This window comes from Seriola lalandi, unplaced genomic scaffold (assembly GCF_002814215.2).
Source record: "Seriola lalandi dorsalis isolate HSWRI2012SDOR001 ecotype SW California unplaced genomic scaffold, Sedor1 jcf7180002054272, whole genome shotgun sequence".
Lineage (NCBI taxonomy): Eukaryota > Metazoa > Chordata > Actinopteri > Carangiformes > Carangidae > Seriola > Seriola lalandi.
The window spans coordinates 85,052-110,279 of record NW_019524825.1 but is presented as its reverse complement, the minus strand read 5'-3'; the positions used below and the strand labels follow the sequence as shown (position 1 = coordinate 110,279).

At 42.4% G+C, this 25,228-nt stretch overlaps 1 protein-coding gene across 2 annotated transcripts; it reads left to right on the top strand.

The window, feature by feature from the left end:
• The first annotated feature begins 3,701 nt into the window (after positions 1–3,701).
• sox1a (SRY-box transcription factor 1a) lies at positions 3,702–16,954 on the top strand. Of its 2 annotated transcripts, XM_023405318.2 has the most exons (3): positions 3,702–4,840; positions 8,936–8,982; positions 15,855–16,954. In XM_023405318.2, the coding sequence occupies exons 1-2, from the start codon at positions 3,998–4,000 to the stop codon at positions 8,954–8,956; spliced, it is 864 nt and encodes a 287-aa protein (XP_023261086.1). In that variant the 5' UTR covers positions 3,702–3,997; the 3' UTR covers positions 8,957–8,982; positions 15,855–16,954. The 2 variants fall into 2 exon arrangements, with proteins under 2 accessions (XP_023261086.1, XP_087029827.1); XM_087173701.1 differs by lacking the exons at positions 8,936–8,982; positions 15,855–16,954 and having other exon boundaries at positions 3,702–5,637.
• The last annotated feature ends 8,274 nt before the right edge of the window (positions 16,955–25,228 follow it).

The window sequence follows — 25,228 nt, the reverse complement described above, 5'->3', positions numbered from 1 at the left end:
CCCCCCCTGCATCCTTTTCTGTTCCAGGATCAGTAATGGGAGTCAGTATCCAGGAGGAGGGAAGGGGGTGCGAGGCTCCTCGCCAAGTCCTCGCCCCTCCTCCGCCAATGCGGCACAGCTGCCTTTCAGAACCCCGCCGCTCCAGCCCATTCATCCTGGAGAGCCAAAAAAAAAAAAAAAAAGTGGCTATTTATTAGAATACTTGTTTTGTATTGTTCTGTGCCACACAAAAGACGCTTCATTATGATAGAAGCAAGCCCCTTTCGCACAGAGAAACAATAACTTGGAATTGTCTTTTTTTTAGAGTGTATAATAAATGTCATTTCTTCTTGTCTCTGCCCCTCAGTATGTGTTGAGTAGTGGGTTTGGGCACCGGGTATGGATGGCCTTGGCACTCGAGCGGCCAGACTGTAGTGGGAGTAGCGGTCTTACATGAAGCTTTGGAGGGTTTAGGACGGCTTTAGGAGTATGAAGGGAGAAATCTGCCCACTTGGTCTGGAGTAGAGGGAACGAGGGGAACATGCGTAAGTTTGCATATGACAATTCCGTACGCCAAAAAAAAAAAAAAAGGAAATGTTTATAAATATTTTAACCTGTACATGCACTATCACTTCACCCGTCTGTTGAATGTGTTTTTGGTTTAAAACGCGAAGTATAATTAATGCCGGGAGAAAAATAATAATAATATTAGTGGGGTGAAGCGAACTTGAGGGTTTTTCTGATCTCACTCACGGCGCTACTGAAATAAACGTCTTTATTGGCAACGTTCATTTCAGTGCAGATAAATATGTGCTCCGAGCTGCGGGCTGTCGTTTTGTGTTGGGACAAGTGAGCTCCACATGGGCTCGGCTGCTCAGAGCGCGCGGCTCTGTGGCTCCTGGTGCTACCAGTTGCTCTCGAACCGACTCAGTTTGATTTTCCGAGGCGATATTATCGGTTACTGATCTGTTGCGGACTGTGGTTGGTTTCTGTTGCGTCTCTCTTTGGCTGAATTAAAGAGGAAAATCTGATGCGTGATGTCAAACGTAGAAGTATTTATTGACGGATGAATTGTTACACTGGCGGTTAGTGGCCGTCAGTTTTTACGTTACATGACTCTGTCGGTGTTTTAGTGTTTTTACTTTTCAGTAGGCGGGCAGAGGGGGGGAGGGGGGGGGGCTGATCATTGCATCTCTAGATTTTACTGTGTATAGATGGAAGCTCTCAAACAGGTGCTCTCTCTCTGTCTCTCTCTCTCTCTGTCTCTCTCTCTCTGTCTTTCTCTCACACTCTCTCTCTATCTCTTATGATCGGTTCAATGACCCATGTGAACCCCGTTGTATGTGTCCAGGTGATCAGCAGGTGACCTCAGCCCCCCCCACCCCACCCCCAAGATCCAATACCACCCACATCCACGCGTGCTCGCTTGTGCACAAACGCACAGCCACGCATAAGCTCAAAGATTAAAGGGCGGCAGCCGAGATACTGGGGTCAAGGGTTTTGGGACTTTGGTTTGCATGAGTTACTACTTTTTTTGGGGGGGGGCAGAATTTAAAAAACACAATGACACCCACTGGCCGCTGCACGTGAGTCTGGTAGCTTATAGTTGTCTACATTTACAATCATCCTCTTATTTCTATATCTATTTGTTCTGTGGGTGGGGAGTGTATGTGTGTGTGTGTGTGTGTGTGTTGGATAATTGCTTTGACCCTTGGCCCCAGTCGTGTACCATCTTCGCGGTGCACACATCCTGTTGCAGAGGCCGCGCACAAAGGAGCGAGGAGGTTTCAAAAGAGGTTTGTTAAAAGAGGAGTAACTGATGGGGATGGAGGGGGGGGGCGTCAGAGAGAGTAAACAGGGACCACCGGGGTCTCAGTGTCACTGTAGAGGCTAATCCTCTATGTACAGCCCTAAATCCACTCCACAATGAGGACAACTCCTACTACTAATAATAACAATAGCCTGATAATAAATGATTATTGTCGTTCAGTTCTTAAATCACTCGATCAGATTGTTTAAAGAATTTAGACCTACATGACGTCAGTGCTTTAAAATCAACTTCTCAGTCTAAAGTTTGAGGGTGAATATATTTAGTCAATTTTGAAATAACTAATATGCCAAAATCACTGTTGGCTTGTATTGTTCCTGGCTGCTTTAGTTGAAATATTCATCTTTACTAGGCTATTGAATTTAAAATTACAGGCTACGTATTTTAAATGAATTTGTGTTAATATTGTGCAATTTTATTTTTTACATATCTTCATTACAAGTGTGCAGTCAGTAGTTGTTATTATTTCTGTCTGTTCTCTGGTGCCATGCTCACTGGCACGGGTTGTCATCATTATGTTGTCATCTTTCTCGGGGCCTTCAGCCACATGGCCCGGACCACTGGAAGCGTCTATTGACCATTGTGATCTCCCGTTAACCCCATTACCAAAGACGCATGGATCCGTCCGAGTGATCCCGCTCCCTCAGGCCCGGAGCAGAGAGCTATATCAAGCTAAGCTCTAATTAAAATAAAAAACAGCAAAGGACGATAGAATGATTAAATCGTTAGTCTCGCCGCGGGAAGTGGTATTTCGTTTTGCCTTTCAATTAGAGGTTGATTGGGCTTTTCAGAGGAGGTCAGCTGTGAAATCTGGATTATATATGCGCGGACTCGAAGACACGTAGACCGCTTCCCTCTGCGTGGTGGTTTACAGACGGGCTGTTTGACTGCACCTTAAATAAGAGACATAAAATGGAACAGCCACATTTAACAAAAAAAAAAAAAAAAAAAAAAAGAGAGAGAGAGAGAGACAGTCCAGGCAGAGCAGGTTACATGTGGCATTTCTTTCCACGCTGAGCTGTTCTCAGAGGCATGACCAGGACTCATTCACCATCACCAGCAGACGGCGATAACGGCGCTTTGCCCCGGCAATTTCACGTCATTATATGGCTATCCACCCTTATGGGCTTCTCCTCTTTAGACCAACAGTTTTTTACCAAATTTCTTTCACATCATCTTCTGCCTTGAGTGCGTGTAATTTCACTCCCTGACACCTACTATTATTACATACCTTAATTACACACCTGGAGGGAGAGAGAGAGGGAGAGAGAGAGAGAGAGAGAGAGAGATGGTCTGAGAAATAGATTTTGAGCCGCTGGATGAGCATCAAGTCGTCTGAAATTGAATTGGTTTGGATAGACTGTAGTGTAATTCCGGGGCATACAAATACAGTCGGGCCCGGGCTCCTCGGACGCAAAGTGGATGTGAGAATAAGCTTTTAAAGATGAGAGAAAATGTTTTCGACTTTCAGGCACGAATATGAAGAGAAAGTGGAGAGTGAATATGAAATATTTTCACTCAATCTGCTGCTTGATACGGAAGCTTTACTTTAAAATTCGGCTCCCATTTATATGTCGGCTATATATTTTAAATTGTGTTGAGATGTTTGAGTCATCGTAATCGCAGACTGCACCCACCGCTTGGCCGCTACATCACTGCTAACAAATCTTAGTTATTTTTGTTTAGGTGAAGTCTCTAAAAGCGTGTTTGGAAATTTCAAATGCCTTGTGCTATTTGTGGGATTGACCCTCCTCTCTGCCTCCTCCTTCTCCTCCTCCTCCTCCGGTGTGTTCTTCCTCTATGGTCCTCTAGTCACCTGACCAAACGCCATGCAAATCATTCTGCTGCTAGAGCCTCATTGGCCGCTTGTGGCTCATTTAACCGCTGTCAGTGCGCATCATATGGCCGCCGCTTTAACCAACTTCTCAACTCCGACAGGGAAAGTGGCTCAAATGCGCATTCTATCACAGTGGATGTGAACCAACCCAGGCGAAGACAGGGTGAAATACTGGTTGGAAAACATTTTATATCCCTTTTCGGATTAATTTTCATCTCGTATTTGATTCATTTGGGGTTAGAATATCTATTTTGTAACTCAGTCGACCTGTGCGCACCCGATCTTTGTGCGCGCCTGACCTATCTTAAAATAGACTTTTTTCTCTGTTGCTGGCGAAGTTTAAAACCAGGTGAATGTATAGCATGATGATGGAAACTGACCTTCATTCCCCCGGCCCCCAAACGAACACGAGCACGGGGCAAACGGGGCCGAACGGCGGGTCCAAAGCGAATCAGGAACGGGTGAAGAGACCGATGAACGCGTTCATGGTGTGGTCCCGTGGGCAGCGGAGAAAGATGGCACAGGAGAACCCCAAAATGCACAACTCTGAGATCAGCAAGCGGCTGGGCGCCGAGTGGAAGGTGATGTCCGAGGCTGAGAAGCGACCTTTCATTGACGAGGCGAAACGTTTGCGAGCCATGCACATGAAGGAGCATCCGGATTACAAGTACCGGCCAAGACGGAAGACCAAGACGCTCCTGAAAAAGGACAAATATTCCCTTGCCAGTGGACTGCTTTCTGGGCCCAGTGGGGGCGGTGGAGTTGGTTTAGGGGTCGGCATGAGTTCATCGGGGGTCGGGCAAAGGTTAGAGAGCCCCGGGGGTCACGGAGGCTCAGCCAGCTCCGGCTACGCGCACATGAACGGCTGGGCGAACGGTGCGTATTCGGGGCAGGTGGCTGCAGCCGCGGCGGCCGCAGCAATGATGCAGGAGGCTCAGCTAGCCTACAGCCAGCACCCGGGGAGCGGAGCGCACCACCACCACCACTCACACCACCATCACTCACACAACCCGCAGCCCATGCACCGCTACGATATGACAGCCCTGCAGTACAGCCCCATCTCGAACTCTCAGAGCTACATGAACGCTTCTCCCTCCGGCTACGGCGGGATCACCTACACACAGCACCAGGGCTCCGGCGTCTCCTCCTCAGCTGCCATGGGGACGTTAGGGTCGCTGGTGAAATCGGAGCCGAGTGTAAGCCCTCCCGTCAGCAGCACACACTCACGGGGTCCTTGCCCCGGAGACTTGAGAGAGATGATAAGCATGTATTTACCGACCGGAGAGCCGGGGGACCCGTCAATGCAAAGTAGACTCCATGCCTTGCCGCAGCATTACCAGAGCGCCACGGCTGGAGTGAACGGGACGGTCCCTCTAACACACATTTAGAACTCACAGAATAATTGAAAACTGCAAACGAACACATAACCAAATATTTACCTCTTTTCTAAATAACCCCGGTCCCGAGAACTACCTGCATTTTGTACAGAATGTTTATGATATTGTAAATGAAGGGTAAATAGCATATTCATCTCGGCTTTTTTGAATAGCCACCAGTGGAATTATATAACGAATATGATGCTGAGATATTGGTTATTGTGCTATCATCTTTTTGTCCATTACTTCACAGTCTTAGTTGAGGGTTATGCCAGGTTCACGTGGGGGTATTTGGTTCAATTGTCTCATAATTTTTGGGGTTCTTGTAAGTTATTTGAAAATGAGATAAAGTGTCATAATCATAAGAAAGTGCTTTAAAAGATATGGGAAAATCACATTCTTTAAATATTTGTGTTCATTTGCAGAAGCCTGTGTCTTAATTCTTGGAAATCATCTCTTTTTATTGTAACACTCTAATTATTGTAAATTGTGAATAATTTTAATATTTCAAAGGATGACGGGCAACTGCTGTTGTAATTTAAGTGCTTTTCTGCGAGTGAAAAGCCTGATATTGCAATGAAGAAGAATTGAATAAATTTCACAAGATGTTGCTTTGATTCTTAAGAGAACGGTCTTAGATTGATTATTTTTCACAGTGTTCTTGAAGGAGTGTTTTCACGTTTTAGGACACAACAATATCATCAAGCTTCCTCTCTCGACAAAAAAAAAAATAGCCTCTAAATTTTAACACCGCTGCTGGACACAGATCCCATGAGCTTTAAAAGAGCCTAATTGTCTGTGCGTAATTGCGCGTAAAAGCTACAGTTTGTAGGCCTGTAACGAACCATTTCGGCAAGCTGGTGTTGTTTCATGAGCTAAACTTTTATGTGGGTTATTAGAAATTTATTTACACTTTGTAAAAACCTTTTTTTTTTTCTATTCCAGTGGCATGCAGGCCAAACTATTTTCACGTCATTTTGGATATTTAATACAGGCCAATGTGATGGCCCACATCCTCCTTTCATACAAATATAATTCCTTACACGTTAATTTATTCAACATTTCCTTTAAAAGAAATCAGATTCATATAGAGTGTGAGAAGGCCTCCTACCACAAACCACCTGTTAGTGTTTATTATAACGAAACGTCTTCATTTATTCACGAGAACAAAAGGTTTCACTCAAATCATGATATTAATTTTCATTTTCACCCCTGTAGTTGCCACGAGAGGAGGCTGCTTTTATAGCAAATGTAAGCAGCAAAATTTGAATACTTCTTATAATCAGTTTATAGTTTATTATAACATTATTATGATCAGTAATTACATTTTTATTAAGCTAATTTTGTTGTGTCAGACACCCTCTCTTGATCAGATCACATCAGAGTTTTAATCACGAAAACATGCAACAACCTATCAAAAGCCTGTAGAGGTTTGATAGGTTCGGATATGCTGTTGCTTTTTTTTTTCTTTTAATATGGGTTTATATTTAGAAATATGTAGACTACAAATATCAATTTAAACAGTAAATCACTGAAAAAGATTCATATCATTTTGATGCACTGAGAGAAATTTGGTGAATTTCAACGTGAAGTTTTGCTGCTTCTGTTTTGAACACTTGGCACAACTCATGACTCAGACGGAAATAACAGTAAAAGGTCCATATAATGAACAGTTTATTGATAAAAGGATTATTTAAAAAAAAAAAAAAAAAGACAAGATTTTCATTTTTATTTCATCTGAACTGGTTTATTTTCTATCCACTGCCCTCGCGACATGGGTTTTTTTTTTTGTCATCCTCGTTATCTTGTCTTTTGCCATTTAATTGTTTATACTTTGGAGATAAAATAGATAGTACAGCTTCGTTTATATATTAATTGCTGCGTGGTGATCAGCAGTAGAACAGCTCAGAGGATATGGCCCACGTACATTCTCAAAGTCAAGTTTCTTTAGCAGCAGTTTGGTCATCTTGCTGAACAAATAAACAGTGTTCAGAGGTGATAAATCAGGAGATTCACAATAAGAACTGTTATTTTACCCGAGCTTTGTATCTTCGCTGCAAGTTCCCAACCAGGTGAGCAGCAGTAAGGCGGTGGGAGAGTTGTTTCTGTATTTTACTCTTGACACTTGATAGATTCAGGAAAGAGAACTGGCAAAACTCCACGGGGCACAAACAGGGAATTAAACCATCATTTCAAGTTTGATAGTTGGGAGGAGGGGGAGGGGTGGAGAGGGGGGTGGGGGTGATGAACCGTCTGCCATTGTAAAGGAAAAGAAGGGGGGGGGGGTGAAAAAATGCCACTTTTGTCAAAATTGATTCAGTGCACAAAACAGAGCATCAGATATTTCGAGCCGATATCAAGGAGCTCAACCATTAAACCATCCAGACAAACTGTTGCACGGGCTGCACTGAAACTTCCCAGCAGCCATCACACTCGTGACAAGACTATTAAGGGGTCACTGATGACTCATCAGGATGTCAAAGCTGTAGCTGGTTGGTTTTAGGTGACTGAGACTTTTGACAAAAACACCTTCACAGTGGAGCAGATGGGTGTTTAAGAGAAAAAGACAGATACCCACGTCATTGAGATTAGTAATCCTTTTAGAATAATGAAAATGAGTCTGAAAATGACTTGGTTTTCTGATAGGCCACATCTGGATTTGACATGTACATTTTTATTGCCTGTATGCCTCATATGTAGATACAGGCTAATAGCCATACACATGCAAATGAGGGAAATTTATGCCTACTTAGGCATTTAAAAAAATCAATTAATCTCAAATACATAGTTAAAGGGCCTATTTCACACTGATGAAGACTTGCATGGTATGTCAATTAAACCTGTTAGGCCTCATAGTAGAGCGTGTAACGTCTGGCTGCGCGTTAATCTATTGAAAGAAATCAGAGGAACAATGTCTGGAAATGAGTTTAAATTAAAAAAAAAAAAAAACACCTAAAAGAACCTGCATCTATGGAGACATCTCTCTGCACTCCACCGCGCAGCGTGCGGCAGGGGGATGGCCTCCTCACGTATTTTGCATCTGTTTCCATCTTATCTGTTGATGTGAAGAGATGCGGATTAAACACTGAAAGCCCGGAGAGGCGGAGCGCGTCACGGCGCATCGCCAAGCTAAAAGAGGAGCGTTCTGGCAAATTTAACCCGAATAAATTACACCTTGAGGTTGGAAGAGCGGTAAGTGTAGGGTGCAACGTATACACGCAGGCTATGTGGCAGCGGATGGTTGCTGGTGTAAATGTGTGCGTGCGTGCGTGTGTGTGCGTGTGTGTTGTGTGTGTGGTTGTTTGTGTGCGTGCGCGTGCGGGTGTGTTTAGCTGACCGGCCAATAAATCTCTCCACCGTGCTATACTCTTATCTTGTAGCCACCGATATATTCCGTGCTAGGAGGCCATCAGCTCCAGCGCACACTCGGTTGCTCGCAAAGCCCCGATCCCTTGCACTCCCTGTCCTAAATGGGGATAATTAGCGTCACTTTATCACGCCTCTGCATATTTTCTCCGCGCCCCCCCCCCTCCCCCCTTTCCTAAAAAAATTACCAAGCAGGCTGCTCGCGTCGCCCGCTCTGTCACAGAAGATTATGGAGACAGATTGCACAGAGCGAATGTGCCGGGCGAGATTAGCGCGGAATAGAGAAAGCAACTGGGCCAATGAATTCCTCGGAAGGGCCTTATCGTGCAATTACACGTTGACATGTTTAACAATCTTGCTGCCTCTTAATCCTGCGGTGCTGCTCTATCTACCCACAGCTACCACGCTGTATGCCGGCACACAGACCTAATGCACCGAAACGCAGCACAAATGTACTGAAAGTTATGAGAAATTGCTTTATTTTCAAACTTTGTCCAGCATTCACCGAATACTTTTTTTTCCCCCCATTTTCTATTTTTCATTTTTCAGATTTCTCCGTTGTTGGAATAGCATCCGCCCTGGAACTTTCTGACGAGGTGAGATATTAAAATTGTTCACTTAAAATCACAGTTTCACTTGAACAACTAATCGTGAAGCGACAAAAAGCTAATACATGTTCGGGCCACGTCCATCCAGAGTGGCGATAAAAACGCAATAAGTGTCTGTCTTGTTTGGAGTTACTTTTCCATCTCTCTGCCCAACACGCAAACACACACACTCACCACCACCACGACATCCCGACCCACCGCCCCCCTCCCCTCCCCGTCCCTCCTGCCTGGCGGTATATCGGGGCCTGTGTTGGAGTGATTGTGGAGCGCCACTGTAGGAATTTGGCAGCGGCCGTGGTTTGGAGAGCCGCCCCACGCTGAGCCCCATTCAGCGGCCAGCGCGCTGTGAGGTTGGGAAGTTTCAGTCAGCCGTACAACTCAATGGCCCCCACAAAGGCGATTACAAGCCCCAGCGCATTCCTGTAGGGACCTGGGAGCGGCGCAGGTGCGAGGGAGACCGGGGTAACCCATCAGAGGAGTGATAAAAACGGGACAGTGCTGGGACCACACAAAAACAGCCGCTCCACAGGAACCGGGGATTTTTTTGGGGGGGAAGGAGGAGAAAGGAAAGAATAAGTTTGAAGAAGATGGAAGTTTGGGAGGGGGGTGGGGGGCAGCATACTGAGTGGCCTCACTGTCCATCACAGAATGAAAGGACGAGGAGACTCCTAATCAGGGCTGTAGCCAGGATTTTACTAAAGCCATGAGTCCAGAGTCCCCCATCACAAACCTGACCCTTAAACATTTTCTCTGGCCTCTAAAAATCTCTAGAGAAAAACCCAGAAATTTACGTTTTATTAATTAATTCAGTTATTTACATTTTATTATGATCTAAATGTTTCTCTACACTGTCCATATGGAAAATACTCTTGACTCCTTGTGTTTAGACATTAAGTTTAAAAATCTCAGAAGAATCTTAAATAACCCAACATGTATAATATGAGTCTGATTGTAGAATAAAAACTCCTGGTGTCATAAACCCTCCAAATTTCTCCTCTGTGGTTCGGCCATGCCGAAACAGAAACGTGCTCTAGCTGGAAAAGCTGCTGAAAATTCAATTGTATTTTATTGTCCTTACGTTTTCTGCAGAAAAATAAGGAGGCATATAAATTTAATCTCACATGGGAGTAAATCAATTTACTTAAATCAAACAAATACATTTTTAAAGAACATATCACCGGCTGTTTTACACTTTTAGAATGTTATCACTATATATTCAACATATCAGCAAACTGTTTCCTGCCAACACAAAGTGTTTGGTACACCTAAATGAAATTTGGGAACATATTTCATTCACTTTCACTTCAATATTTGTTCATGGCAGCTTTAAAAAAAAGATTTTCTTTATAAGTGCTCAGTCTGCAGAAGATCCACATCACTCGACTGTTACAAAACTGATTCATATGAAAGTTTTTTTGCTCGGACACCTCTGTGTTTAACAGTAATTAGAGATGGACTCATCAACATATTCACAGAAAGAACTGATCAAATATGTGTAATTTAAAAAGGGTCACTCGTGACAAACCAGAAACTGATCACTGGACTGTGCAGTTCCCCACAGCTCTGTGGGGCTCACTCCCTGCTCAGCACCTGGCAGGCGACGGGCAAAGACAGCAACTAGCTGGTGAACATAGTGGAGTATTTTAAAGACTCAGACGTTTCCCTCAAGCAACAGACAACACTTTGCTAAAAGATCCGCCAACTCTTTAAGGTGATGATGTGTCAGGGTTGTGTTTTCAGCTTGTCCCACTGCCCCCAAGTGGCCAAAACGTCTATTAATGTAGCTTTAAGTTTAGGCAACTGAAACGTCTTGGTTACGATCAGGTGAAGATCATGGGTAAAAGAAACCACTGCTGACAGCTTGTAGGAGCCGGATTGTGGACAGCAGTCTCCTGTGTCAGAGTCAAACACTTTCTCTGGGTTTCAGTGTCAAAGTCGTGTACTTCATACGCCAAATCATCCACCCAGACTTCCTTCCTTTGACTTCTCCACGGTATAGGAAGGTCACAGTTCCTGGATTGGAAAACATATTGCCAGTCAGTGAAATCTAACAGTTAAATGTCTTAATCAAAGTAAATTAGAAGTATATAAAGTTAATGGAGTAGCAGTACAGTTAGCGTATGTAACTCACCTAAATGTTCAATTTTATTTTTTCCCATCTTTTTAGTATTTTCATGTTGAGAGGGCACATGGTACATGGTGTGGGAGGAGAGGTACGAACAAGTGGGCGTTTCATTCAAATGAAGCGGCACAAAGCAAGTTGTTGGTATTTTGGTGTAAACTGGGTCTGAGGCCGCATTCAGACAAACACTTGCCGCGTGTTAGAACAATCCAAGGGGCTGCGTTGGTGGGGGAGTTTTTTCGTGCAATGGCGAGACGGTGAAATATGATCTGTGGAGTCCGGCTGGAGGAACGAGCTTGCATGTGTGTGAGTGGCCAATACAGCGTCTTGCTGGGTGACGTCACACTGCGTCGCAGCAACAGCCAAAGCAGGTTCAACTCTTTTGCCCTTCAATGCAGCGACGTTTTCGACGACGACGCCGCCCCTGCACTGTCAATAGAAGTTACGCAGCTTGAAATTTTTTTAGTTCTGTCAATAAGGGAAAACTATAATGGAAATGCACCACAAGTGCAGAAAAACGCTGAAATACTTTGGATATACAGTCGGTATCCATGAGATGCATTTACGTTAGCGTCACGTACGTTGTAAATGTGCATAGTAGAAATGCCAGTAAAGTAATCTGTACTGATCTTCTTCAATTGATTTAAGCCCTCCTGCTTTCTGAAGGCAGAAGGACATATCATTCATCATTTATAATAAATGATAAACCTACAGCCTCTAGTTTGACAAGTGTCATCATGCACGATGATCCACTGTGTTCGCCTTGATTAAATCTTGTGGAAACGACACCAGGCTGCCACAGAATAACCCCACTCACCTCTACACACATCAGACTGTTGGGTTCTAACTCAGTGTTCTGCCCGTTCACGCAGGAGATGATGATGGGCACATTAATCCTATGCGTCATGGCCTCCTTTAAAGCCTCTCTGGTGTTTCATGTTTTATTGTTATAAAATACGTTTTTATTTATATGATGTTGATACAGAATTATGACAGCAAAAGTATTGGATTGATGTCATATAACAAACAGCTTTTCTCCGGTTCTCATCGTGTTATTGAAGCCTACGACAGAGTCAGCTTCTATAACAATAATTCTGCAGATTTATTTTATTTATTTTTTTTAGATCACCGTGTTGCAAAGTAGAACAGGCAACATAAGAGGCCTGATATAATTTTCCCTTGAAACAAACTCAGCTGTAGAAGCCATCTGCCTTTTGGCTACAGATTTGTTGTGCAATGCTCTCAGGTCTTGCAGCTCTGCACTGTCCAAGTCTCTCCATTTGGTGTTCTGCCATGCCCCACTGTGATTGCCATGCCCTACCGTTTTAGTATCAGTGGTGTTAGTGTTATGAGACCAGTAATGTGACTGGCTAAGAGGTTAATGATTCATCACCATATCCTTCAATTCATATTCCACTTTACTAAGCCTTTTGTATACAGTACTTCAGCTCAGCAGGTGTGCATTGAAAGCCAGGGTTTATTGCAACTTGACTTTTTCTTTTATAGCTCTGTCCATCAGCACTGTATTCACCAAAGTAATTACTGAGATTTCACAATGTGGCAACGTCACCAAAAATAGATGCAATAGGTCCAACAGAGGCAGAAACACCGGCAGCCAGACAATCAGACAAGTTAGCCAAACTTATTTGGAGGAGAAAACAAAGCTGAAACAAGAGATTTCTACTCAAACTGTCCATTGCAACTTTGACATGCTATCGTTCTGAGGACTCGCAAATGTAGTGGTTGAGTGCGGCTAAAATGTTGGCTTGTTTACAACCTGTCTGACCGTTTGACCGGTTGTGTTTCTGGTGTTTTGAGATCTCAGAAATTACTTTGATGAGTACACTGTTATCACAACCAATATCACCACTGGGCAAAACTATGAAAATAAAACCCAAGTTGTAATAAACTTGCTATTTTTCCTTTAAAATGAGAACTCTGCTCCAGAGAATGAGGAATCAGTATGCCTGCAGCATTTCCCACCACAGTGTCATAATGAAGGTGCAATGGATCGCATGAGAATGAGCTGCACAAGTTAGAGAGGCCAGTGTAGAGAAAACTCTAACACTCTGATGGAGACTACCCTGTTTGGCTGCCATGAATCTGCCATGAATAGGCACATATTGTAACATAACATGAGACCCAGCAGGAAGTTAATACATCTGGGATATGAGGATGTGGGACTTAAACTGTAAAATATATGCTGTAAATCCAGTGAATAATCACACAAGCCTGGATCATTTAGAGTTAAACCTCATTTTCTTAGTGTCTCCGTGTGCCTTCTTTTTTTTTATTTTTTTTTTTTAGATCAGACAAACACTTTGATAGCAGTGTCCCAAACATCTGAGGCAAACAGAACAACAAGGAAGGGTCACATGATAAGTTTAAGTATCTTCCACAGTCCTGTTTATGTTCTCAAAGGAAGGAGCTTTAGCCCAGGATTCACTGCTAGTTTTTCCCTTTTTTTTCTCTCTCTCTCTCTCTCTTTCGACATAAGTGGTTCCACAAAGAGTTTCTTTCATGGAGTCTGGCAGACAAACAAACTAAGGGTTGTTTGACAGCGCAGGTTGGACGCACCCAGGAGCAAAAGGTGGAATTTAGAATTAAAAACGTTAATGAAAATGTGCAAAATGGCTTCCTGTTCTTCACTGAATATAAACAATAAAGCAGATCAGCAGAGTTCTTTTCTTTTAGTTCCTTTTTTTTTCAACCAGTGAGAGCATTGATCATATCTAATCTTCTTTTGCAGACAAACCTAAATGTGTAACACACTTTAAAGCGTTTAGTTTGTAATAAAAAACTTTGCAGTCCAGCATGTTCTGTGGCTCAGGGGTGAAAGTTGAGCTGGTATCGTTTGAAAGTAATGACACCTCCTGCGTACTATCACTTTCTCACTTTCTTTCTCTATTTCTTTCTTACTTTCATCTCTCCCACTTCAACATACTATAAATGACAGAAGTGTTATCAAGAACACCTCTGTAGAAGAATGATTCAGCCTCTTCTCTCTGTCTCTGTACTGGGTTTTTAGCCATGTTAGCAGAGTTGCTCTAGGGAAGGCAATGTCTGTCCATTAGTCGGTCCACTGCTTTGGTCTAGACTGAAATATCTCAATAAACATTAGATGTATTACCATGAAGTCTTATACAGAAATTCATGGTCCCCAGAGTACCAACCCTAATGATGTTGACTTTTCCTCTAGCACCACCAGCAGGTCAAATATCTCTTTAATATAATAAAGATACACTGACACAAAGTTTTGTACAGCCAATCACGGTTCTCAGGTGATGGCAATCCCCTGACTTTCCCTCTAGTTACACCATGAGTCTGACATTTGTGTTTTTTAATGAAATATCTCAACAACTATCGAATGGTTTGCCATGAAATCTGGTACACAATACATGTTCACCTCCGAATAAATTGTTGAAAGATGTAGAGAGTTTAAAGATTCCTTAAGTTTATTATCCAGCACCATCATTAGCTCAAAATTTGTCCGCTTTGTGTTGTCATGATTGCAAGTTTCTGACTTGTAAACAGCTTTTACGTCAATATCCAATGTCATAATTGGATTTTTCTGAAATTTCCTATATATCCGACTTGGCACTTAATAATACAGAAGTGCCAGAAAACCAAACAAATATTGATGCCTTACATCAGCCAAAGACTGTTGTTATATTATCAACCCACAGTGTTTCAATTCTCACCCAACCAGAGTCTGTGATCATACAACTGTCTTGATGCCGTGAGCATTTGCGAGTTGTTAGCATGGGAATCTTTTCCAGCTCCACCATCCGTCCCACATGACATGAACGCAGCCACATGCTAGCATTGTCACCGTGAGCGTGTTAGTATGCAGGCATTAGCATTTTGCTCAATGCGCTGCTTCGTCAAAGTAGAGCTGTAGTCTTATTCTGCTACACGTCACAACCAGCTCACTGTTTGACAGACAGTCTCTCGCTCTCACTGACTCGCACTGATTCGACAATTCACTCAATCAAACGTGGTGCACATCACACCTGCAGTATCTCTCTATCACTGGCTCACACGTGTACAAACCCACCAGATGCTGTAAAGGATTTCTGCTCCTCTGTGGCAGGTGATAATTCTCCAAACAGCAGAGATGGGGTTAATGAGGGGTCAAAGGGTTCAGATAAGAAACAGCGGTTTTATGGTGCCTGCTGCAACCTGCAGCGCGCTGATAGCTGTTTGAACGGGTTGACCTTTGAACTCTGGAGGGTCAAGTGATCAACAAACTGGGTCGTTTAGATAGGTCAGATTGGAACAAGTGAAGAATGTGTATGTCACAGCAATATGTCCAAGCAGCACAGATAAATTGTTCTTAATGGTTATAACCCTACTCAATTTGTTTCCAGAGCCATTAGATTGTTGTCAGCTGTCGGACTGTTTAAGTTGTGGGATAAATTTGATTAATTTGTAATTGAATTGATAACATACTGGCTATTAAGCATTCAGCTGACTGGATCATGTACTTGTATTTGTGTGTATCTCTTTATATCTATGAATATGTACAGTATATGTACACATTATGCACAGTATTTCTATATTACATTATAACCCCAAATATGAAATTAAAGGGTTCTGTATATTCTGCTCTGCTAGCTCTTCATTTATTATTATTATACTTTTGACATTTGATATCATCACAAATCAACATCCTCTCTTTGTCCATCTCTCTCTCTCTCTCTCTCTCTCTCTCTCATGCTCTGTCTTTCTCTTCCAGCAAAGTGTTCACCAGTGGACATGGAGCAGTGTGGGGGGACTGTGATTTACAGATAGCACGGCGTCTCCTCTGCTGGCAGGCCATCATTACGACGAGCACGAGGAGATGGGTGCTGTGGGAAAAAAGACCTTTTGGAAAATGTCAGAGAGAAACAGTCAGAGCCCCAAATTTCTTTCATTCACTATTTCCCCTGTGATGTTTCCTCCTCTAAACTCCTTAATTATCATTATTATTATTATTATTATTATTATTATTATTATTATTATTATTATTACTATTATTATGTTTTGTATCTAAGTGCAGTGTCAGATTTCAGAGCATGTGGATTTTATTTTATTTTTTGCTTATGTGGTTTACCTGAAGATCGAATGTAACAAAAAAACACCAGCTCTGTATTTCACCCATCTCAGCAAAAACAAATACTTACAAACAAAGAACAAAACAACAACAGGGGGAAAAAAAAATAACAACAACAAAAAACAAACAGCAGAGTCTGCAGCAGCTCTGCTTCTCCATGCCGTTCCACTGGAGCCAGCTTCACTGTCTTAATACTCTTAGCCCCTCAGTTGGCATGTTTTCCATGAACCCGCTGCATTTTCAGATTTGTAAAATCCGTCAAAATGCCTGTAATGAATATTTCTACAGCCTGGAATGTGTTTAATGTGCTGTTTGACCGGCCCAGTAGGACATGCTCACAGATCTGGCACAAGCACCAGATCATGATTGGACAGAGGAAAGTGAAACAGGTGATTTTCACTTGAACACGAACTTCTGTTAGACTATATTTTATCAAGCAAATTGGAAATTAAATCAGTATTTATAATTAGGATATGCTCTTAGATTCTAATTAACATTTTTCCTGTGCATGGGTGTACATGTCATGTATATTTCTATTTTTTATCTTCTTTATTTTCTTCTTTTTCTTTGCAAAAATGAAAATATTAGTACAGTTTTCTTGATGGATTAAATGTCACCTTGTGAGACAAGTCTTTGTTATGCACTCAGCAATTACATTCTACTCTCTGTCTGTCTGTTGTCTTACACAGATTTTGCTGGAAAAAAAAGAGACTACATATTAAACAAACTTAAAAATAAACTTATTGCTGCCCAAGAATGAAATATTGTCCTTTCAATCATTTTTTTTTTCATATTCAATTTGAGAGATAAATTGATACTTCAAAGTGAGAAGTTAGAGAAAAGTTTTAACATTTAAACTATGTATTAATTTCAAGGCCTAAATGTGCCCTCAATTATTTTACCATTGCCCCTAAGTAATTGGGTAGAGAAGGAGAGAGGTGGGGGGATGATCTGTGTTGATGTGTAAAAACTGCAAAGCCAACAAATGGAAAATAACTGACAACATAATTGCTATGAGTGATATAACCTTGCTTTATTGATTTTCTTTTTTTCATCAGCCTGGCTAACATCAAAGTTGAGGCCGTAATAACATAAATTGTTTCACAATTTTCTGTGATAATTTAAATTTTGTTCACTCACTCAGCCTCCTGGTCTATCATTGACTGGTTCAGGTGTGTGTAGCCAAACACAGGACGAACACTTGTGAGACTCAAGTCCAGTGGTGTGTGTGTGTGTGTGTGTGTGTGTGTGTGTGTGTGTGTGTGTGTGTGTGTGTGTGTGTGTGTGTGCGCTGAGGTGCAGACTCACCGAACAGACACAGAACGTGTACAGAGACTAGATAATGAGCATCTCAGGTGACTACATGCAGTGATTACCAGGTTGCTGGTGTTATAGGAACTATATCACATAAACATACACTCCCACTCTGTGCACACTTATTCAGACACACACATATATGCACACGCACACACGCACGCACACACTCTTGAGAGATCCTTGGTTATCACACCCTTCCAGATTGTTCTGAACTACTTATGGAAAACACACACACATCTCAAGATGTGGACACACTTGCCAATATGAGCCCAGTGTTAAGAACAGTTGTTGTCGTTGTCGTCGTGTGTTTTTTTTTAGCATCTCTAAATTCCTAGCGTTGCTAAGGTGCTTTGGGAGGGGATTAACAGAGGCTGGCGCCGATGAGCAAGCCTTGCAGATTTCCAACCAGCAGGAAAAGACAAAGAAAGAGGGGAAAGGAGGAAAAACAGCAGAGGGTTAGACAACAGGGAAATGGCAGTAACAGCTTGTGTAAACATGATGACTTGAGAGAGGTAAAGAGGTAGAAATGAATGAGCGCTGAGCAATGGAAAGTGAGACTAAATAATAAGTGTCCTAAACAGGAGGCCTCAACTTTCACACAGACAAGGTAGAGGACACTCTCTCTCTCCCTCTCTCTTTCTCTTTCTCTCTGTAGTCTTTGCTTCTTTTTCCTCTGCAGTGACCAAAATGTTTTCTTTACCCCTGCCTCCATCTCCTCACTCTCTTTTCATGTGCTCTCTCTCTCTCTCTCTCTCCTCTCTATTTCCTCTCTCTATCTCTTTATTCCCCCCAAGGGCAACAGTTTCAAATCCAGACACTTTTGTCTCCCTTTCTCTCTGTCATAGCTTCAAACAGCGCCGGTGATCAGGTCATACTGATGTGCCCGGAGCGTGAGTGACTGTGCCGTCTCAGGTGAACATCTCCCAGCGTGTCCTTGATGACACTCTCTCCCTTTCTCCCGTCTCACTGCTTTTAATTAGTGTAGTGAGTAGAGAAGGCAGCAAAGACAGCTGAGCCACATTTACCAATTATCGACCTGTTCGTAAGTACCACTGTGACGGCAATGCGATGCTTTTAATATTTCTGCGGCTGAAAAAAAGGAAAAAAACACAATTACACATGAACTGACCTTGATTTTCACTAAATCCCTGGATACATGCTCAGAGAGAAATCAGAATGTGTTTTCTAAAAGTGAAATCTCCATTAGCCAAAGAAGGCGCACCAAAGGGAGGGGAGCTCCACATGCTTTCCTTTGAATCCTCTCCTCAGGCTCAGCTTCTCAGGTAGAGTGTAACTGGATGCGATCTGTTTGTGGAATACAAGGCACTTGACCAAGGGCCAGCACTGCTCCTCCCTCGCCTCCCATCCCCTCCCTCCCCTATCCTTCCCCTACCTGGGTCAGGTTACCCCTCAGCCCACCCCCCCTTCTCCTTTCCTTTCCTTTCCTTGAGTGGTGGCAGGTAGTGTGTTTTGCAGCCGCATCGGTGTCTGTGGATGTTGAAAAGCATGTGTCTGTATGTTTGTACTCTACCCAGACAGGTGTTTGTGACTCTGTTTTGGGCCCGGCAGCTGGGCTCCTGTAACTGTGCCCGTCTCGGCCGCGCTGGCTAATGTGACTGGGTTGGCTGAGGTGCAGCGGCGGCTGTCTTTCAACCACTGATCCCTCAGAACTACTCATCTGATCAGGCTGGATCTACGCTTCACGGCTGCTGGGGTCACACAACCCAACCCCGGGGTCAACCAGCTAATTACAGACCCCTCCTCTGTCTCTGTCACCACCGGGGATATGGGGAAGGTGGAGCGTAGAGGGAAGGAGCCTGAGAGGAAAGAAAGAGAGAGAATATTGACTTAGACATCACAAGGTCAACAGTGAGTATAACCAAAGCTCTACACTTTTCCCCCCCTTCAGTTCTGTGAACAGTGGAGGAGTGTGAGGCTCTGGTTTGCAGCATCTTGGTCACACCCTTCCCAGCCCTCAGGCAGAGATAGAAGCTCAGACCCATGGGACCTGAGCAGCGTCAGTGTGTGTGTGGATTAATGTATCAGCCTCCCACTAACTTTACATTCTAGGACTGTGCCAGTTTCTGTCTGCTTTCTTGTCTTTGTTGTCAGATTTACTGTAGCACTCGGAGCAATATGTTGTTCGTATCGTGACTCCATGTTGAGCCAAACTCAAGCTTTTAATAAGCAGAGTCCACATGCGGCGTGTATTAATTCCCTCTAGCCTGACCTTTGGCTCTGTCCGTTGACTCAACTGGGATTTGAAGGATGCTGCACACGGGCAGCAGTCAGAGGGAGAATATACACACACACACACACACACACAAAATATGTACCAACCACCATTATATTATATTAGGCTGCGGGTTCATTAATCACAAATGCGAGGGCTTCTCAGCCAACGTAGGAAATTAATCAAAAAAGGGGACATTAATCACATGCATGAACAGCAGTAGTTACACCTGTGACAATGCCATTTGATTTAAACGTGTTACTCCAGACTGTGTTAATGATGCCACCCAGGGCCAGGCAAAGCAACCTCTCTGCGATCACTGAAACAATAATGCACTAACTATGAAGCAATTTTCTTACATGTAGTCAAGGGGTATGCCGATGCACATTGCAAAGGGGTCAGTGGGTGTTGCAGCAATTACAAGGTGCAGCTTTCTCCTCACAGCTTGACCACTGGGTTTTTCAATCTGACTGTTGAAATGTTTGTTGAAATTGTATTAGTCATACTTCTTCTCTTTTTTTTCTCCAACTGTTTTGGCACTGACAAATAGATTTTTTCCGTTTGAAAAAAGAAAGAAGAAAAAACAACAAGTTGGTGTCGTACAAGTACATGTGCATAGAAATTAGAATATAGTTTATGTGAGAGATATGGGGAAAGCCTCAAGCAAACCCTGCAAATGTGCTTACACTGCCCTCTTTTGAATGCACTGCAGCGTGTCCTGGTGATCTGCTGCAGGACCGGAAATCATAGAAAATTGAAGCAGAGATGTAAAGTTAATATATAAAAATCTCACACAACTGAAGGTAATTTGAAACGAGACAGAACAAAAGAACCGTTTAGAACAAATTATAATATCATAGCAAATGCAATAACAATATAACCCAGTTCAAAATGAAGTTGTATGGCAGCAACACTGTTACATGTGCTCATACAAACACTTTTTTTGCATACATGGAATTTTCTCTTTTTGTACCCGAATCGCAGCATCTTATGTTTTATTCCGCACAAAAAGAAACAGGCTTCAGAGGAAAGAAGTTCTTCGTTCCTTTAAATGCAGCTCAACTCTGTTGCAGGTGAAAGATGTTCAGAGCTCAAGGGCCCTTACTTGTTTCTGTCCATGCACACAAAGGAACAGAATTATAACAAATGTAACATTATGAATAACCTACCAGGTTTTTATTAGATTATGAGTTCAGTGCAGTTATGTTCAAACTGGGTTTTTGTTGCTTTATGAACCTCCTGACGTTCTAAAGAGGCCATGCATTTAAAAATGATTATTTAAGACATTGTGTTATTCCTACATACATTTGGAGAGCTGCTGTGTGTGTAATGGTATCAGTGATTACATTTCCAAGAACTACACGGCAAACAAAACGCTTGAATGAAAAATATGAAATATGTTCCAATGGAGGAAGAAATAGTTGACCTACTATTTTGAAGTTTTCACCTTTATCTATTCACATAAGATCAGAGAATAAAACTTACTAATTAAAACAGAAGGTGTAGTTGAAGTGTTAATCAGTGTCGTCTTTGTCTCATTTTTAAATCTTTGAGATAATAATATTGGGAAAGATTAAATCATGACAGACGGTATTTGCTGCATGTTGCACGTTTTGTGCTAAAATTTCAACAGCAAAGGTGTCAAAAAGAAATAATGAAAAAATATAAAACCTCAGTCGAGAGCTTCAACACAGTGAACTTTTGAGTTCACAGGGAGCCCCTTCCTTTAGTCCTCAAACACAAAAAGTGCTCAGCAGAGCACCTTTCTTTGAAAACCCATGGAAGTGTTTTTATTAAGTGTCACATCAAGGAAGCATGAAATGACCTTTAGCTTTATTCAGGTAAGTTTTGAATTAAATTGTAGATCTAGTGGTACTAATTTTACTGCAACAGTATTGGTAATAATGAAACAATTAAATACAGACAGTAGCTGAAATATCGTTTAGTTGTCCCGTAATAAATTCTTGTCTTCTTTTGAGCCTTTTAACATCGTCTCTGAACCTGAAAACAAAATGTTTCAGCCGGGATCTCTTGTAGTTCCGATCCTCTTGCTTCTCTCTCATGGCCACACCGTTCTCTGACCCCTGCAGCCTGACAGGCAACTCCGATAAACTCATATCACACATGGCAGGGAAACCGAAGACCTGGCCTAATTAGCAGGCGCGACGAGAATGATGAAGAGAGGGGGGGGGGAGAAAGGAGGGAGAGAAGATTGAAAATCAAAACGAGGAAGACTTTATTAACGGAGCTGCTGACCCCTGGTTATTTATTCATGGCATTACTAAAGAGGACTTTGAAGCAGAGCGCCCTGCCAAGTTCCCAACAACCATGTTGTGCCTATTTGTTTTGCTCCTGATAGGTTGCTAAGCATTACAAACTACCCTCTCTTTATTCCTCTCCTTCTTTCCCTCTCTCCTTTTCTTTCCCTCTCTTCTTCTCTGCCTCACATGCATGCACTTGACACCTTCCTGAGTAGACTAACCTGTCCAGGTATTCCAGTGATCCAGGCCAAGCCTTGTCAGGTGGAAGAAAGTCTATCCCAGGGCCGAGACAGGGGGAGGAGGAGGAGGAGGAGGAGGAGAGGGGAGTTGCAGTAAGTCTAGCCGGTGGTGGAGTGGAGGAGGGAGGAAGAGGACCAGAGACAGGGGGCAGGTAAAGGGGATCGTATTCAGGCTCCTGGGGACAGGAGGCTTGGCGTGGCACCGCACTGCCCACCCAACATCAACACTCTCAGGTTCCCTGGCTGAGATGGGCCAGATAATCACCCTCTCTCCACAGGGACCATCTGGAGGTAGGGAGGGAGGTGAAGGCCATATTTTATTTCCATAAAACATAAATTCACTCATTGGCTGGCAAGACAAAAAACACTAACACTACCTTAAAGCTGATTCACACAAAACATCCTCACATGAGCACAATGTAATGCCCAGCGCGGAGAAAAACATCACACACGTGTTCACGGTCACAGCAGTGTTCCCCCCTCATCTCTGAGTGTCTCCAGTTTGATTGACGCTCCTATCCCTGTAGAGATCAGAGGACAGCCACTGTGATTATCATCTCACAGTGGTAACCGAGACACCCCTAATCCCATAATAATCCTTCACAGTCAGTCAGCACACGAGTATCCCGACCTCCTGCAAAGAAAACACATACACACATAGACATTTAACACTTTACACATACACATTTTTGAAGAAAACAAACAGTAGACTATGAAAACTGTCTGACACTATTTTATCTTGTTTCCAGTTCCACCATTTAACTCTAGTTTCCAATAAATACAAAGGCAGAGCGGCACAAGCACCTGCTTACCTTTCGTTTACAGCAACAACATCTGGTGGATTTACTTCAGATAGAATGAAGTATTTATTTCAATGATTATAGTTTCAGAATCAAACCTCAGTCAATAATACACACACACACAAACACACACACACACACACACACACACACACACACACACAGACACAGAAGAGCCACTTCCAGACCTATTGATGCATTTGGGTAATAGATACGCTTTTATATTCCCCTGAAAAAAAACAAGGTTATGTTTTCACGTGTGTATTGTTTGTTTGTTTGTTTGTTTGTTTGTTTGTTTGTTTGTTTGTTTAATTTTTTTAGTTGTTTAGTTGTTTAGTTGTTGAAGGGATGGATTGATTTCTGGTGCAGATCAAGTTAAGGGGGCAGATTCAGGAGTTTTTCTTCTCTTTCATTAACATTGCGAGATCAGGCTTTATATTGTTTGGCCTTAGCGGAGGTGTGCGATCTACTGAGGCCTTTTTAGTTAAAAAATTACAATGATCATGTAAATTCCATTTTAACTTTTAACTAAACTCTGGATTCTAGTTTGGTCATTTTCTGTTGTTTGCCAGCAGCCAGGTGCTTGCATGTATATCTCCGTTCATCTTTAATATTAAGTAAAGTAGGAAAGGTCGTGGTTGGTTTTCAAATTCACATTTACGAGGGAAGAGGCGGGTTCTTCTGATGACATGTTTTTGCCTCTGACCCGTGTTTATTTATCCCTCTGTATATCCACAGTGCACATGCATGTTCTGTGAGGTAGCTCAAGTCTGTCAGTGTGAAGTAAGTACGGCCTCTCTGAAGAAGTGGAGTGATGGCTGGTTTGCTTCCATGGATCCCTAACTGCAGGGAGATGTGCTCAGCGGGGGGTCTGGGAGTCAGCGGATGTCATTGTTTAACAAGCTGTCTCAGCTCTGCTCTAAAGACAGGAAAAACTGCAGATTGCAGACAGGACAAAGAAAGACCCTGCAAGTCTGTGTGTGCGTGGATATGGTAATAACATACAGACTTGTGTGTGCCCCTTCAACTTGCTAACCATGTTAGCAGGTTGAAGGGGCACACACCCTATGCGCACTCTGTGGGGGGTCTAAATGGGGTTATTATTTCACCTCCTTGGAAGAAATTGTTCGCTTTGCTTTGAATTCCTCTTTTTTGGAGGCAAAGTGTGCCGTAGTGACATTCTTTATATCCCGATATACAAAATATCCTGCGATTACTTTTGGCAATTTGAATGTCATTACAATACTTGAGAATTTGATATTCCTGCTGTTCTTTTATTCCTTACACTTGTGGCATTTTGTGGTGGATTAATCATTATAAAGTTTTCTCCAATCTGTTTTTTTATTTTTTATTTCCTGTGAGCACATACATGGTAAACACAGAGAAGAGACTGATGATGGTGACCTGATACCAGCAGTAGATCTAATTAAAGTCAAAAACATACTAGACATGTTCTGCAGTTATCACAAATAAACAGAGCCATCATAATTTCTCAGTAGGCTACATAACATTCAAAGAAGTCAGACTCAAACATATCCGACAGTACTACTATCCATGCCTGGAATTATGACTTTGGTGAAATGGCAGAAATTATCTGTTGAATGAATTGATCAAAAATGTGTGAGATTTTTTTTTCTGCTTGTGGTGAAAAAAGACATAAAATGTGATAATGTATTTCACATATTAAACTGCTACAGAATTTTCAAATAATATTTTGTATGCAACAATAGATAGGACATTTTTCATTGAAGCTTTCTAAATCTTATCTTCAAAGTAAACTTACCTGATGACAGCAGCAGACTGAGGTCATTTCATTTCTTTATTATCATGTTAGAACTAGAAAAGTGAGTCATGTGTGGAATTGTAAATTAAAATGTGACCAAAACTCAACTTTTATTTGTAGAGTAAAAATTGAGCAGCAGGTGACATCACAATAACAAATGTCAGGGGTTAAAATCCTGGTAAAAGTAATTGTCAGAATAATTTATCCACAAATGGGTATGTGTACTTATATTTTTCTTTTCTTTCTTTCTTTTTTTTTGTCATCAAGCCATTGGCCTGGTCATTGCTTTTATTAGTGATTTATCAATGAAGCAGCACAAACCCAGAAAACCAGATGCCAAAACCGTGAAGCCACATCAGAAATTACATTCCATCCGACGCCACA

Bases quoted from the DNA above. Each gene is read 5' to 3' on its own strand.
- sox1a (XM_087173701.1), top strand. From the start codon at position 3,998: ATGTATAGCATGATGATGGAAACTGACCTTCATTCCCCCGGCCCCCAA.